The sequence below is a fragment of the Herpailurus yagouaroundi genome, unplaced genomic scaffold, assembly GCF_014898765.1.
Source record: "Herpailurus yagouaroundi ecotype Mexico unplaced genomic scaffold, PumYag 197, whole genome shotgun sequence".
Lineage (NCBI taxonomy): Eukaryota > Metazoa > Chordata > Mammalia > Carnivora > Felidae > Herpailurus > Herpailurus yagouaroundi.
Genome location: NW_024412428.1, coordinates 5,377,779 through 5,394,369, shown reverse-complemented (window position 1 = coordinate 5,394,369; position 16,591 = coordinate 5,377,779). Strand labels below are relative to the sequence as shown.

The following is a 16,591-nucleotide window of genomic DNA, read 5'->3' as shown; positions in this document are numbered from 1 at the left end:
TTTTTTTTTTTTTTTAATTTTTTTTTCAACGTTTATTTATTTTTGGGACAGAGAGAGACAGAGCATGAACGGGGGAGGAGCAGAGAGAGAGGGAGACACAGAATCAGAAACAGGCTCCAGGCTCTGAGCCATCAGCCCAGAGCCTGACGCGGGGCTCGAACTCACGGACTGCGAGATCGTGACCTGGCTGAAGTCGGACGCTTAACCGACTGCGCCACCCAGGTGCCCCTACCCTATGTATTTTGATTTGAGCATTTAGTACATTCACATTTAATTATTGATAGATATTTACTTATTGACATGTTGTTGTTTCTGTTTGGTGTCGTAGTTGTTCCCTGTTCCTTTATTCTTTTCTTGCTCTCTTTCCTTGTGGTTTGATGGCTTTCCTTAGTGTTATACTTGGATTTCCTTCTCTTTATTTGTTGTGTATTTGTTGTAGGTTTTTGATCTGTGGTCACCACCAGGATCAAATATATGACATCTTATGTATGTTGTAGTCTATGTTCATAGTTACTTAAGTTCAAACACATTCTAAAAGCACTAAATTTGGGGGTGCCTGGATGGCTCAGTTGGTGAGGCATCTGACTTCAATTAAGGTCATGATCTCACAGCTTGTGGGTTGGAGCCCCACGATGGGCTCTGTGCTGACAGCTCAGAGCCTGGATCCTGCTTTAGATTCTGTATCTCTCTCTCTCTCTCTCTCTCTCTCTCTCTCTCTCTCTCAGCCCCTCCCCTGCTTGAGCTTTGTCTCTGTCTTTGTCTCCCTCTCAAAAATAAACCAACATTAAAATTAAAAACAAAATAAAAGCATTTTTTTGGTATTTTTATATTTGTACATTTTATATTTTTATATTTGTACATTTTTACACCCCTTTATGTTTTATGTATATAATGTCATATTTGACATCATTTTATTTTGTATATGTCTTAACCAATTTTCTGTAGATAACTGATTTTACTGCCTTTGTCTTTTAGCTGTCATACTCATGTATAAGTGAGTTATCTACCACCTTTACTATATGTTTGCTTTTATCTGTGAAAATTTTTCCTCTTACAATTTTCTTGTTATTATGACCTTTTCTTTCCATTTAAAGAATTTCCTTAAACATTTCTTGTAAGGTTGGTTTAGTGGTGATGAACTCCTTCAACTTTTGTTTGTCTGGGAAATTCCTTATCTCTTTTTCTATTCTGAATGGTAAACTTGTCGGATAGAATATTCTTAGTTGTAGGTTTTTTTTTTTTGTTTTGTTTTGGCACTTTGAATCTATCATGCTACCCTTTGGCCTGTAGTTTCTGCTGAAAAAAATCACATGATAGATTTATGGGGTTTTCTTCTTATGTAACTCTCTGCTTGTCTCTTGCTTTTTAAAAAATTCTCTTTATCATTACTTTTTTGCCATTTTAATTATTATATGTCTTGGTATGGACGTCCTTGGGTTCATCTGGTTAGGGACTCTCTCTGCATTCTGTATCTGGGTGTCTGTTTCCTTCCCCAGATTAGAGAAGTTTTCAGCTATTATTTCTTCAAATAAGTTTTTTGCCCTCTTCTTTTTCTCTTCTTTTTCTGAAATCTCTATATTTGAATGTTATTGATGATGTCGCAGAGTTCCCTTAACCTGTTTCCATTTTTTATTATTGGTTTTTCTTTTTGCTGTTCAGCTGGGTTGATTTCCATTACCCTATCTTCCTGATCACTAATCTGTTCTTCTGCATCCTCTAATCTGCTTGTGGTTTCCTCTACTGTATTTTTAATTTCTGTTACTGAATTCTTCAGCTTTCACTGGTTTTTCACATTTTCTGTCTCTTTTTTTGAAGTTCTCACTGAGTTCATCCACTCTTCTCTCAAATTCTCTGAGTATCTTTAGGACCATTACTTTGATTTTTTTTATCAAGCATATTATTTTTGTTTCATTTTGGTCTTTTCCTATGATTTTGTCTTGTTCTTCCATTTGTGACATATTCTTCTGTCTCCTGATTTTGTGATTCTCTATTTCTGTGTATTAGGCAGGTTGGCTATATCTCCTGGACTTGAATGTAGCGGTCTTTAATAGGAGTGGTGCCTATAGTGCAATCTCCGTTGGTCCCCAGAACAACATCCTCCAGGGGTGTCTCCCGTGTGGGCTGTCTTGCACCCTCCACTTATAGCTGGGCCTCAGTTATTCTTAGTTCAGACAGCTGCAATGACCCATTTTTTCTTCTGTTGGTGCACTGGACGGGGTTTGCTCCCTGCACTGTGGAGAGGCATGTCTGTGGCTACTGTGGGCTTGTTGGTGGGCAGGGCCGGCAGTCAGCCAACCTGTCTGCAGTTAGCCTTTCTGCCATAGCTGCACATGCACCCTAGGGCAGGGCTTGCTTTCTGCAGAGCCAGCCAAGACGCCTGGCTGCAGAAACTGTGGGCATGTTGTTATATGGGGTTATGTCTCCCTCTCTTCAGGGCAGGAGTCCCTTTGGAGCAGTGCTGGTCCCTGTGGGAGCTGCTCGCAGGGTCTGTTGGGCAGCAGCTGCTTTGCTGGGATGCCTGTTGAAGAATCAGGCAGGCCGGATGGGGAGGGTCCACAGGGGAACGCTGGGCTGGGGCACCTGATGCTAGAAAGGTGGATGAAGAGTGTTGCTGGCTCCCACAAGCATCTGGCTGTCTAGCCTGGGGGAAGGAAAGAGAAATGGCTTCTGCCAGCACTCTTGTTCCTGGAAAAATCTCATGCAGATTCCTGCCCCTCCAGGCACATGATTAGTCAGTAAATCTTCATGTATACCCCATGTGCTTTTCAAACTGCTGCTTCTGTATTGGGCCTTGGGCTGGATTGTTTAGTATGCTGGCCCTTTAAGGGCAGGGACTCAGCTTTCCCTTGCTCTCTGGCTCTCCCACAGTTAAGCCTGATGAATTTTAAAGTTTTTGGATTGAAGCCCCACTGGCCTTCAAGCCAGATTTTATGGGGACTCATCAGTGTGGGTCCCCAGGGCTGGGGGTGCCCTGTGTGGGGTCACATCCTTTTGCTTTTTGGAACTTGTGCTGTCTCTCCCATTTGCGGTTAGCTGTGCTGGGGATTTGGTTCCCAAATGCAGCTCTGCCTTTCCTGCCGTTTTTGTGTGGCCTCTTCTATGTGATGGAGCTGTTATCTCTGTGTGTTTGTGGGACAAGGTGAATTCAGGTTTCTCCTATTCTGCCATCTTCCCCAAACTCCTGGTCTTTCCGGTTATTTTTAAAAGTTTATTTATTTATTTTGAGAGAGAGAGAGAGAGAAAGCAGGGCGGGGGGAGAGAGAGAGAGAGAATGCAAGCAGAGGAGAGGCAGAGAGAGAGAGAGAGAGAGAGGGAAAGAGAATTTCAAGCAGGCTCCACACTGTCAGTGCAGAGCATTACGCCGGGCTTGATATTAGGAACTGTGAGATCATGACCTGAGCTGAAATCAAGAGTCAGAGGCTTAACTGACTGAGCTACCCAGGCGCCCCTTTCTGATGTTTAAATGTAGTAGATTCATTAGAAAAAAAGAAACACACCCGTGATGGTTTTCTTTGTCCGTGACGTGGCCTAGGCATTTGGGGGTAGATGGATTTAAGATAACTTTTAATGATAAAGCTTCTGGGAGGGAGAGAAGGGAGAAACATTGCTGGCTCTTGTTATCCTTGAACTATAAGACAGATGCTGATTAGGAGTTCTGTTATAAGAATTACAGGCCATTAGAAAATGTGGAATACCTCCTGCTTGTCTATTGTATTCGTAGTTCTTAGTTCCTGAGATGGAGAAAATTCTTTCTTTGTCCTGACATTGTTTTCAGGTAACAATGAGTGTTCAAAAACGACAAAAAAATCTTCAGAAAAGAGTCAGTGTTTTATAATAATATTTTATCCACTTCTGGGTTTTCCTTTGGTGTTTTTAGAGTTCAGAGTGTGAACTGACACTGGTAATTTTCTTTTTGCCTACAGCACAGCCAAGTACAGCATATGGTCATTCCTCCCTCGATATCTGCATCTGCAGTTTAGCAAAGCTGCTAATGCTTTCTTCCTGTTCATTACTATATTGCAGGTAATATTCCTGAACACATTACTGGATTATGCTTTTTTTAAAAAAGAAAAATGTAAAAAGCTCATTTAGCTGAAATAAAAATTGAACGTACAGAATAAATTGAAACACGGCAAGAAGAGAACTCTCTTCTTACAATATTTAAGTTACTCAGTAAGACTTCGAAATTCTCATTTGGGGGATGAAAAACGTGTTGATGCCCAGTAGATGAATTGGCCCACAGTTCTTCCTGATTTAGATCATTAATGAGATATTATTGGACTAACTTTTATAATGTATGCCACCTCCATGAGAGGATAATTTTATTGTATTAAAAGAAAGAGTTTAAAGAAAGTCCAAATGCTAGTTTGAAATAGCTAATTTTCTTTTCTCTTCTTTTTTTAATATTTCAGTAAGAACACTTAATGTGAGATCTACCCCCTTAACAATTTTAAGTGTATGATATACCAGTGTTAACCATAGACATCTGTTGTACAGCAGATTTCTAGGACTTCTTAATCTTGCATAACTTAGACTTTATGCTCATTGAATAACAACTCCTTATCTCTCCCTCTCTCTAGACCTTGACACCACCATTTTACTCTGACTCCATGAATCTGGCTACATTAGATATCTCACATAAGTGGATTCATGCAGTATTTGTCTTTCTATAGCGTACTTCATTATAAAGCCTTCAAGATTCATCCATGTTGTTACATGTGGCAGAACTTCCTTCTTTTTATAATTTTTTTTAACATTTATTTATTTTTGAGAGACAGAAAGACACAGAGCGTGAGCAGGGGAGGGGCAGAGAAAGAGGGAGACACAGAATCCGAAGCAGGCTCCAGGCTCCGAGCTGTTAGCACAGAGCCCAATGCGGGGTTTGAACTCACAAACCGCGAGATCATGACCTGAGCCAAAGTTGGCTGCTTAACCAACTGAGCCACCCAGGTGTCTCAGAATTTCCTTCTTTTTAAAATCTGAATAATATTCCATTATATAGATGCCACATTTTCTTTATCCACTCATCCATCGACAGACATTGATGTTGTTCCCATATCTTGGCTATTGTGAATAATTCTGAGCTGAATGTGGAGTGCTGCTATCTCTCCAAGATCCTGGTTTCAACTTTTGGATAAATACCCAGAAGTGGGATGGCTGAAGCATATGGTAGTTCTATTTTAATTTCTTTGAAAAAGTTCCGTATTATTTTCTGTAACAGCAGCACCATTTTAGATTCCCAACAGAAGTATACAAGGATTCCAATTTTTTCACGTCCTCACCAACACTTGTTATTTTCTGTGTTTAATTAATAGCCATCCTAACATGTGTGAGGTGATACCTCATTGTGGTTGTGAATTTCATTTGCCTGGTGACTAGTGACATTGAGCACCTTTTCATGTACCTCTTGGCCATTTGTATGTTGTCTTTGGAGAAATGTCTATTCAAGTCTTTTGCCCATTGTGATTGGATTATTATTATTATTATTTTTTTCCTGTTGAATTGGAGTTCCTTCTATATCCTTACCAGATGGAGGGTTTTCAAATATTTTCTCCTATTTTGTAGTCTGCCTTTGCATTTTTTTGATGGTTCCCCTTGTTGTGCAGAAGAATTTTAGTTTGATGTAGTCCCACTTGTCTGTTTTTGCTTTTGTTGCCTGTGCTTTTGGCGTCATATCCAAGAAATCTTTGCCAAGACCAACGTCTGGAAGCTTTCCCTCTGTGTTTTCTTTTAGGAATGACATCTTTTCAAAACACTTAAATTCAAGACCTTCCATAATCTGGTTTATTCCTGTTTCTTCAACCTTGTTTTTGTCATGAACCCTACAACCCAACACAATCTGAGAGGCAAGTCTCCTCACAATTCTTCAGTTTTCTTCCTCTCTTTAGACCTTGGTTCATTCTAGTCTCTCACCCAGAAGGCACTCATCTGGCTATACCCCACCCATTCTCTTAAAGGCATAACTCAAAACCATCCCCCTCCAAACTCCACTAAATGCCATGTCCCATGCTAATTTCTCCCTCCCTTATCTTCTGTAGCAGTAATCTGTGCTATGCATTATAATTGGTTTTATTTCTCCTGGCAAACTGCAAATTCCTTGAGAATAGAAACAGTGCCTTCAAGGGACACCTGGGTGGCTCAGTAGGTTAGCTGTCCCACTTCAGCTCAGATCATGATCTCACAGTTGGTAAGTTTGAGCCCTGCATTTGGCTCTGTGCTGACGGCTCAGAGCCTGGAGCCTGCTTCAGATTCTGTGTCTTCCTCTCTCTCTGCCCCTCCCCCACTCACGCTTTGTCTCTGTCTCTCAAAAATAAATAAAAACGTGGAAAGAAAGAAAAAAAGAAAAGAAAAGAAACAGTGCCTTCAAAACGGCCAAGCTTTGAGATAAGAATTTAATGAATCTGTTGAATTGACCTTAAACAGAAGATTGGCATTAGCAAAAATTTATAGAGATCACATAGTGTGTACCAAAACCTGGGCATGAAATTAATAATTCAAGGATGAATTGTCAGACGTAGTTCTCCCTTTGGAGAGCGGGTAGTCTTAACATACAAGTGCTTTAAGAAATATTTATAAAGCGCTAGGGGAACACGGCCTACTCTGGGCTTGAGGGCGAGTGGTTCAGGAAAAGGTACTGAAAAAGAAGACATTTGAGCCAAAGACTAGAGAATGAGGAGCTCAACAGTAAGTAGAGGTCAGTGGAAGAAGAGAAGACCTTTGGGGCACAGAAGACCGTGTGAGCAAAGGCACAGCAACCGGAAACACTGGTCGCCTTTTGTGAGAACCGGGGACCCAGTGGGGGAGGGAAAGAGGTAGGCTTTTCTCCAAGAAGGTCTTATATGTTTTGCGTTGTGAAAATTTAAAGTGTTAAAATTTTCTCTAGCATGTGAAATGTTCTGGAAATGGTAAAAATTTTGTCTGGAGGGTAGAGAAGAAGCTAAAGATGTTGGCCGAGGCCAGGTAATGAGAAGCTTCGTGAGCTACATTCAGAAGCTTGGACTGTAGTGAGAAGGCAGTGACAGTCAGGAGCTACAGTGAAGTGACCAGCTCCGGCGAGGCTTTAACTGAGGAAAAGAGAGAGGGGGGCCTGGGAGCAACACGACGGGCTTGGGGTGCACTGCAGCGAGATGGAGAAGTCAGGCAGAGGCAAGTTATTTGGAAGGCAGGTTTCACTGATAGCCTCAGCGATCCTAGAACCTCTCCCTTTCTTCCTCTGTGTCTGACTGCTTTTAAAGTAACCACAGGAATTATCGAGCGCTTCAGAGTAGATACTCTTTGGCTGCACAAAGAAATAACAAGCAGGAAATAAGGCAGCATAGAGAGTATCCACTCTCTAGACCCAAGTCTGGAAATACAGGCCTGAGAGCTGTTCTAAATCTGTTAAAGGATCTCCTTTACAACCTCATCTACCCTTGAGTCCATCAGAAAACTGCCAGTCTGCTTGTCACTTTATTTCTCCTATCTTTAAACAGTGGGGCATAGCCCCAGAGCCCTCTCCACAGGTAATTTGTACCCAAGCAATGTTATTCTCCCAGGCCTCCAAAAAATTTCTCTTCTGCCTCAAAAAGAAGCAAGATTCGGTTAAGATAACTGACCTTCTGGCTTTAACTGTTTGGAAAGGATGCTATCTTAGACAATTAAGTTTTGAAAGCTTCAAATACAGTCAGCTTCAGAATACAGTCCAAGCCTCTGAATTCAAAACATAATAACAGTATTCTCTTGGGAAGGTGACATATGACTGAAGCGTTAAGTAGGCGCACTGGTGGCTTTCCCATAATGTAATGTTTCACACCATGCTCGAGGGATGGTTTCGATGTGCTAAGAGTCTCTTTCCCCTTTTTATTTGACACCGTGTGTTGTTTTCATGTCCTGGGTATGCCACGAGTAGCCTGGCTTTTAGCGTTAAGCAAAATACAAGAAAAATGTATCATAGAATTCATAGTGTAACTCTGTTTTCGCAGCAAATTCCAGATGTGTCTCCAACGGGAAAATATACAACTCTCTTGCCTTTGATGATTATACTTACCATTTCAGGCATCAAAGAGATTGTAGAAGATTATGTAAGTTTACTGTTAGTGAAATGTGCTCAAAACTATTGCCTTGAGTACATGAGGTATATATCTTGCTCTTTTTCCTAGCTGCGTGTTTTGCAACTGGTATAATTCTTTAAACCTGTAGTTGATGTGAAATGTGAATTAAACTCTAAGGTTTCAAATTTTAAAGTGTGTGTGTGTGTGTGTGTGTGTGTGTGTGTGTGTGTGTGTGTTTGAGAAACCAGCAGGACTTAATAGTGGTCATAAGAACTATGATAGTATCTTTGGGGATATAATGCAACCAGAGGTGAAGATCCTAAGAGGTCAGGAATTGTGCAGTGACTTCGTTTCTCCTTTAACCTTGTCAGAGCTATAATTTCACGAGAGCTGCAGGTTTTAGCTGTGAAGGAAAAGAAGAGAGACATTTAAGATTGCTTTCTGTTTGCTCTGACCCTACCTCATAAAGACAGCTGGGCCACTCCAGTAGAGGCCCCTTCCTCCTCACTCACAATCCTCATGCTCATTTTCCAAAATTGCTAACTATTTGTTATTCATATTCTTGTGCCCAATTCCTTCATATCTTATTAAGATAGGACATCAGGAAAATCTGTTTGGTTGCTGGTCTTTTGATTGGTTTATAATATGAAAGAATTTCTCAAACTTGATTTAAAGCCTTGGGCTAGGGGCGCCTGGGTGGCGCAGTCGGTTAGGCGTCCGACTTCAACCAGGTCACGATCTCGCGGTCCGTGAGTTCGAGCCCCGCGTCGGGCTCTAGGCTGATGGCTCGGAGCCTGGAGCCTGTTTCTGATTCTGTGTCTCCCTCTCTCTCTGCCCCTCCCCTGTTCATGCTCTGTCTCTCTCTGTCCCAAAAATAAATAAAAAACGTTGAAAAAAAAAATTTAAAGCCTTGGGCTAAATTGGAGCAAAATCCACGATTGCTACTTATGTGTTTAAGTATAAATATAGTCATTGAAAGCAACCTATAATGTGCTAACATTTTCAGTAGCATTCATTATGTAGGAGGCCCTGTAAAATGTGCATGTGCGTGCGTGCGTGTGTGTGTGAGCGTTTGCATGTGTTCACTTAAATGGAGCCACGGACAGGTTAGTGACCTGTGAAGCCTGCATTAGTAAAAGGCAGAGCTGGGATGTTAACCAAGGCAAGCCGTCTCCCGAGGCCACACTTAGCCCCTCCCTTAGATGACCTCTCATTTAGGAGAGTCAGATAAGGGCAAAACAAAGAAGAGACTGACAGGTTTGCTGCCTCTGTTCTTTCTTAAACCTACTGTGACTTGTATTATAATGTGAATTATTCACTCTGAACTTCCGATGTAATGGATTTTTTTCTATAACAGAAACGACATATGGCAGACAGATTAGTCAACACAAAGAACACAATAGGTAAGATATTAGACTGAGCTTTTATCTCTTCTCACTGTAAGAAAATACCCAAATTGACCAAATAGATACACATACTGTGTTTCATAACGTTCTATTATTTAAAGGAATAGAGACACAAAAAACCAACAACCAGAAGGAAGCTGTTGCCATATGTAAGAATCATCAATTATGTTAATTAGGATAAAAGAAAAGAAAAGAGATGGGAAGTTGGAATATTTGGGATATGAGCAATTCTTATGTCAATAGAAAAGATCTGGAGGGGCACCTGGGTGGCTCAGTCGGTTAAATGTCTGACTTCCACTCAGGTCATGATCTCATGGTTCAGGAGTTTGAGCCCCGCGTTGGGCTGTGTGCTGACACCTCAGAGCCTGGAGTCTGCCAGATTCTGTGTCTCCCTCTCTCTCTCCCTCTCAAAAATAAACATTAGAAGAAAAAAAAAGATCTGGGTGTTACATAGTCTCTCCCAGTCCTAGTTTTGATATGTGCTATCTTGATAATTGATTAGAAATATAGGTTATTTTTTGGGCTATCAGCCAGTATTTTAGCATGTAGCAGCGAACTTTTCAGGAGTGGAAGTAACTTAACGTAGCTTCTACCTGTCATCTGTCTATACTTATGTTACATTCTATTATACATATTGCTCTATTTTGATGCAGTGTGTGTGAACACAGTTTACATATTTTTCTACTTTATGTCAAGGTTAAATTAATAAAGACAGTACCTTGTAAAGAAACACATTTAGATTTTTGGAAAAGTATCTTTTATTATTTTGGACTTTACCTAATACAATTGTTACAGTTAATATATAGCTATATGTTTTTCAGTGTTCAGAGAGAATGAATGGCAAGTGATTATGTGGAAAGAGGTAAGAACGTATTTGAACTTTTAACTTAGTAAGAAGTGCCTACCATATATATTTATTTATTATTATGATTATTTTTTATGTTTTATTTATTTTTGAGGGAGAGAGAGACAGAGCATCAGTGAGGGAGGGGCAGAGAGAGAGGGAGACACAGAATCCGAAACGGGCTCCAGGCTCTGAGCTGTCAGCACAGAGCTCAACGTGGGGCTCGAACTCACGAACCGCGAGATCATGACCTGAGCCGAAGTCGGACGCTTAACTGACTGAGCCACACAGGCATTCCTGGCGCCTACCATATTTAAAGTTACAGACTTTTATCTATGAAACATGATGAAGGAAGTAGAGGATCAAAGAGAATTAAGTATATTTTGCTCAAGGTCACACAGCCCACAAGTGGCGAAACTAGGATTTGAATTGAAGTCTAAGTGGTTGCAAGTCTATGTGCTTCCTAATGTGCCTCTGGGTTACTTCTGTGTCATTTCCTGGAATATCTAAAGATGATGCTTCACAGACTGTTGCTCAGGGTAGAAGGCAGCCTTTGTATGGAGACTACCTCAGGGGATGTTTCCGTGAATATATTTTCCTTGGGATATAAATAAAAGGCATACTTTTATTTATAGTCGGGCTAGATACCGACTCTGTCTTCATCAATAATTAATTGCTGAGGCGCCTGGGTGGCTCAGTTGGTTAAGCATCCGACTCTTGATTTCGCTCAGGTCATGATCTCATGGTTCGTGAGATCCAGCCCCAGGTCAGGCTCTGTGCTGACAGTGAGGTGCCTGCTTGAGATTCTGTCTCTCCCTCTCTCTGTCTCTGCCCCTCCCTGGCTTGCACCTGTGTGTGCTGTCTCTCTCTCTCTCCCAAAATAAATAAACTTAAAAATAATAGGAATTAATTGCTGACCAGTGTAAAATTCCTTTGAAGGCTAATTATAAGAATGTTTTGATTTCTAAGTATCAGTATTTCTTTCCCTAAGAGAGATAAAACAGTCATGATTGCATTTTGCTCCTCTCATTGAGACGAAGAGAACAAAGCCACTGACAGAGCCACGCCATTCCTGATGGCAGAATGTCAGGGGAGAAGGACAAGAGGAGAGGAGTGAGGCTCCAGCGGGTGGGCAGGGTGCTTCTCTCAGAGCAGAGGCGACTGCATGATTGACTTTTAATTTACCCCCAGTGCCTTCCACTGGAAAAGCAAGTCAAATAGCTAGAGCCAAGGCCCAGGAATTGTTATCTCTCTGACTGCTTTTATACCTGTACAATCAAATGGAGCACTCTAAATATCGGGCTTACAAAAGGAAAAGGGAGTTGATTTGGAGGTACCGTGGGCAAAACAGAAAGAGAGCTTGTAAGACACGACCACCCTTAGGGGAATGACTGCCTGCTGTCAGTTCCATGAGTGCATAATTTTCGGGGTCACTGTTGTTCGGGGGGGGGGGGCAGAAATCTAATTACAAAGTTTCAACTTGTCTCAGTCTAGCCATTGTTAGATCTTATTGTAAATTAGTCGTTTATGTAAGTTACAAATTTATTGTTCACTGCATTGTGAATTTTTATGTAATATGTAAGTTGTGAATGTTTGTCAATCTGTTTTTCTCCCCTGCTGTTGCACGTGTTCTCTGCATTTGTAGACACATGCAACTTTTAAGGTTCTCTCTTCACTTTGATATGGAAGTATTTAATTAACCTTTGCCCAATTAATGAAGGTAGACATGATCTGTGTGATCATGCCATAAAAAGGAAAATAGTCTCCTTTTCTCTTCCTCTTCAGAAGAAATTACTATTATTTTTTCCAACATAGTTCTAGAAATTGGTTTATGAGAAAATTTTGCCCTCTGCCCCTCTGCATTTCTAGCTGCCCAGGAAGGGCCTGCCACTTTTTTTTTTTTTTTTTTTTTTTTTTTTAATATTTTATTATTTATTTTTGGGACAGAGAGAGACAGAGCATGAGCGGGGGAGGGGCAGAGAGAGAGGGAGACACAGAATCGGAAACAGGCTCCAGGCTCTGAGCCACCAGCCCAGAGCCCGACGCGGGGCTCGAACTCACGGACCGCGAGATCGTGACCTGGCTGAAGTCGGACGCTTAACCGACTGCGCCACCCAGGCGCCCCGGGCCTGCCACTTTTAAGACTAATGTCCTCAATACTTAGCACCGTGGAAATAAATGCTCAAGGGGTTTGTCAAAGAAAAAGTACACAAGAAGAAGCATCAAGAACTCATATTGTTTTCCCTCTGTATTGTTCCTAGTATTTACATCTCTCTCTTACTTACAAGTTGAAATTCATTTATACATTCAGCCAACAAATATTTATTTGTTCATTCATTCATTCATTCACTCATTCATTCCCTGTTCCACATAAAGTTCACAGACCAGCAGAGAAAAACACATCATTAGGCAAGCAGTTAACAGCGTGATGGTGTATGAACAGCGTATCATGGGAAAAATACTAGTACCAGTAGGTCTGTTTGGATTTCTCAGCCTTGGCAGAGCTTACATTTTGGGCCAGAAAATTATTTGTTGTAGGGGCTGTCCTGTGCATTGTCGAATGTTTAGCAGTATCCCCGGCCTCCGGGCACTTGATGCCAATAGCACGACCCCCTAAAACCCCAACATCGTGACAACCAAAAATGTCTCCAGACATGGCCAAAGGTCCCTGGTGGAGGGGGAGGGCAAAAGAGACTCTGGTTAAGAGCAACTACTTTAGAGGAATGAATCCCTGAAAAAATAAAATTGTTCTAATGTAGCCGAAGTTTCTTAGCATGGCTTCAGGATTTTCGTATCAGAATTTTTCTTAAGAATATTTGACATGTTTTGCCTCTATCTGTGCTTTTAGAATTTATGCTTCGGTTGTTTCTTTCCCGGTTTAAAAGGTCAAGGTGGGTGACATTGTGAAGGCCTCAAATGGACAGTTCCTTCCTGCAGACATGGTTCTGATTTCTTCCAGGTTAGTCACGTTGGTGTGCATTTGAGGAACTTTTATTCTGAATGAGAAATTTTAAGGAAAACAAAGGCCTACCCTACTCACCCCTTTCTCCATCCATCTCTTTATAGGATAGACTAGCACCTGCAAAGTTTTACTGTGAAAGGACTCATAGTAAATATTCTCAGCTTTGGGGGCCATGCAGTCTCTGTTGTGGCATCAGAAATCGCCATAGGCAACATGTAAACAAATAGGTGCGGCCGTGTTCCAATAAAACTTTATTTATAAAAAGAGGCAGGGCTTGGATTAGGCCTATGGGCCATAGTTTGCTGACTGCTATTCTATACTTTTATTATCTTTTTCTTTAATTTCCCTGGGCATATTTTCTTCTTTCCTAATTGTTAGATTAATTCCATCCCTTCTATAATTTCTACAGACGTTCAGCAAAAATTCGAAAAATTTACACCGGTCTTATTTTAATCTTATGGCAATTCTGAGATGTTCCCATTCTATAAACAAAGTGACTCGCACAGAGAGTAAGTGATTTTTTTGGTACCATTAAGTGGGTTCATATGAGACCCAAATTTAAAAACACAGTCTCTGGTCTCTTTGTAGAACTACATTGCTTTATTCACTGGCTGTTTTAGAGGAAACTTACACAGAGACTCCCTGCAATGGGTATTTCCTTCCCATCAGGTGGCGTCTGACCACCTCCCTCATGCTTCTGTGTTGTCCCTCCTGGGTTTCCTCCTTCTTGTTCTCTGTAAGGAGAACGTAGTCTAGGGCATCTGTGGGTAAGAGTGGCTATAGTCATGAACACAGCTGCACTTGACATGTTGGGTAAACTGGTTTCCTAGATAAGTCATAATCATCTCAAGGTAAAAAAAAAAAAAAATTTCCTAGCCATCTAGACACATGTCACTCTGCAGCATAGATTTCTTGGGAAGAGAAGCAGATTTGTTCTAGAGCTATTGTCCAAGCTTCTTGAAAAGCAGTAATTCCAACATTAGCTCTTTTTCCTACCAGATGCACTTTGTTCTTTTGTCATGGTTGCATTAACCCACTGGACAGAGGAACTTAACTGTTGCTGATGTGTTTCTCTTTTGGGTTTGGTTAGGGTTATGGGGTTGACATAGGAGCCAGAGATGTACCATAAAGTGTTTTGTTTTTATAACGTCTACATTATTTGTTTGTGTGACTTTCTTTACCTCTTCCTTTCTCTCAAAAAAGTACTACTTATATAGAAAACAGTAGTTTTTTGGAGTAGGAGAGAAGTAAGGGGGGGGGGGACAAAAATATTCTTGGACATTTTTCTGGAAATTTTATAGATTATATTTTCTAAGTATTCACCCTACCCCTGCTAAACAATTCAGATACACACATATGTGCACGCACATGCACGCACCTGCGCATGCGCGCGCGCGCGTACACACACACACACACACACACACGCACACACACACACCCCCAGTGCTTATTTGATTGGGCATAAAAGTAAGAAAACCAGATTGAAGCCAAGAATGAACTGAGAATCTTGGAAGAATCTTCCTAAGTATCTTGGAAGGTAATCGTGTGCCAATATAGGCTTTTCCCCCAAGGGTTTCTGCCAAACCATGAAGACCATAAGCTTCCATTTTTTTGAGCTTAGTGAGTACAAGAGACAGGGATAAAGCCCCGGGGGACACCCCTATGTGGAGAACTGGGTAGGGGATTCTTGCATAAAGTTGAGAATTACAATCTTAGTTTAGGTAGAATGAAAAGTAAAACCCGCCATGCTGTAGGGGCAATAGAGAAATGTGCTTGCCTTGACTTTGGCACAGAGGGGAGGGGAGACGTTCCCTGTGAGAATTCAAGCTGACTCATGCAGATATGATCTCTGAATTCACCTGGCCTGTGGGGTGAAGAGATTTTAAGAAGAGAATTTAATGTCATCATGGAAAATAAAGAAAAAAACCTCTAATTAATTAGAAGGAGATAAAACAGAGAAAAGAAAAGGCAGCGGTCCAAAAGATAATGGCTGACAGGTTTTCAGAATTGTTGGAAGTCCATCCCTTGGATTCACTGGGTTTCCTGGATCTGAAGCTAGAAGTAAATAATAGGAAGCATCAGAGTCATTGAGAGTGTGATAATCGGAATTGTGTTTGTATTGTTCAGAATGAGGATGAAAATACCAATTGGCTAGAAACCTTAAATTCTGGATTATTTGTGTAAAACTTTACTTTAATATCTAAAAGATTAGACATAGAGGGTATAACTTCCAGCCATATCAAGGGGAAAGATTATTTGAGCAGAAGGAAAAAGCCCTCAAAGGTAACTAAAAGAATAGAAAAAAGAGGCAAAAAGAGGGAGAAACAGAATGCACATAGTCAGGTAGTAGAATAAAGAAAAATATATCATCAATTATAATTAAAGCAAATGGATTTAAGAAGTTAAAAAGAGAAGGTTATAAAATTATCCAGCTATATGTTTACAAGAAATTCACAAAACACAAGTGCTCACAAAGATTAAAATCAAAGGATGAAAAAATACACACAGAAAATAGTAAAAGAAGTCCAGAAGAGATGGTATCACTATTAGATGAATTAGGTTTTGAGGCAAAAAGCGTTGAGGTAAAGTCTCATTGAAGAAAAAGAAAAGAGCCATTGCACAATAAAAGTTTTAATTCATGGAGAAAAGAGGAAACTTATACATCTACAAGAAACTTAACAAAACCCCACATCATACTGTGATGTTTTAATATTTGCTTTCAGAAACTGATCAAATGGAGAAGAAAGTCCATATGGAGGTAGAATACTTGAAAAGCACAATAACAACCTTGAAATAATGGCATGTATAGAACAGAACTTTTTGGTGTATTATACCAAAAAGTGATGTATACATAATCTTCAAGCACAGTTAGGAATATATGTCAATATATTCTGTCATAAGACAGAATCAACAGATTTTAAGAGGCTGGTATCCCACAGGCCACCTGCTCTGACCACAACGCTATTAAGTCAGAATTCAATAATAAGATAACTAGGAACCTTATGTGTTAGAAATAAAACGTACCTGTAAATCATGGGTCAAGGAGGCAATCATAATGGAAATTGGAAAAATATTTAGATTTTAGTACTTATGAGGATGCATCAAATCTCCTGTGTTATAACTAAATTTATAGACATTTTCATTACAAAAGAAATAAATGCAAAAAAAAAAAAGCTAAGAATCCAGTCTAAGAAAATAGCTACAGTACAAAAGAATAAACTCAAAGAAATCAAACATAAGGAAATAATAGAGATAAGAGTAGAAATTAATGGGGTGCCTGGGTGGCTCAGTTGATTGAGTGTCCAACTCTTGATTTTGACTCAGGTCATGATCCCAGGATCATGGGATC

The 16,591-nt window shown here is 40.4% G+C and overlaps 1 protein-coding gene across 1 annotated transcript in view; it reads left to right on the top strand.

Moving 5' to 3' along the window:
* LOC121012753 (phospholipid-transporting ATPase IB-like) overlaps window positions 1-16,591 on the top strand; it is a 219,713-nt gene that overhangs the window by 21,048 nt on the left and 182,074 nt on the right. Inside the window, 5 exon segments of the mRNA XM_040448069.1 lie at window positions 3,924-4,023; window positions 7,962-8,060; window positions 9,388-9,433; window positions 10,258-10,298; window positions 13,166-13,239. Coding sequence (XP_040304003.1) covers window positions 3,924-4,023; window positions 7,962-8,060; window positions 9,388-9,433; window positions 10,258-10,298; window positions 13,166-13,239 — 360 coding nt within the window.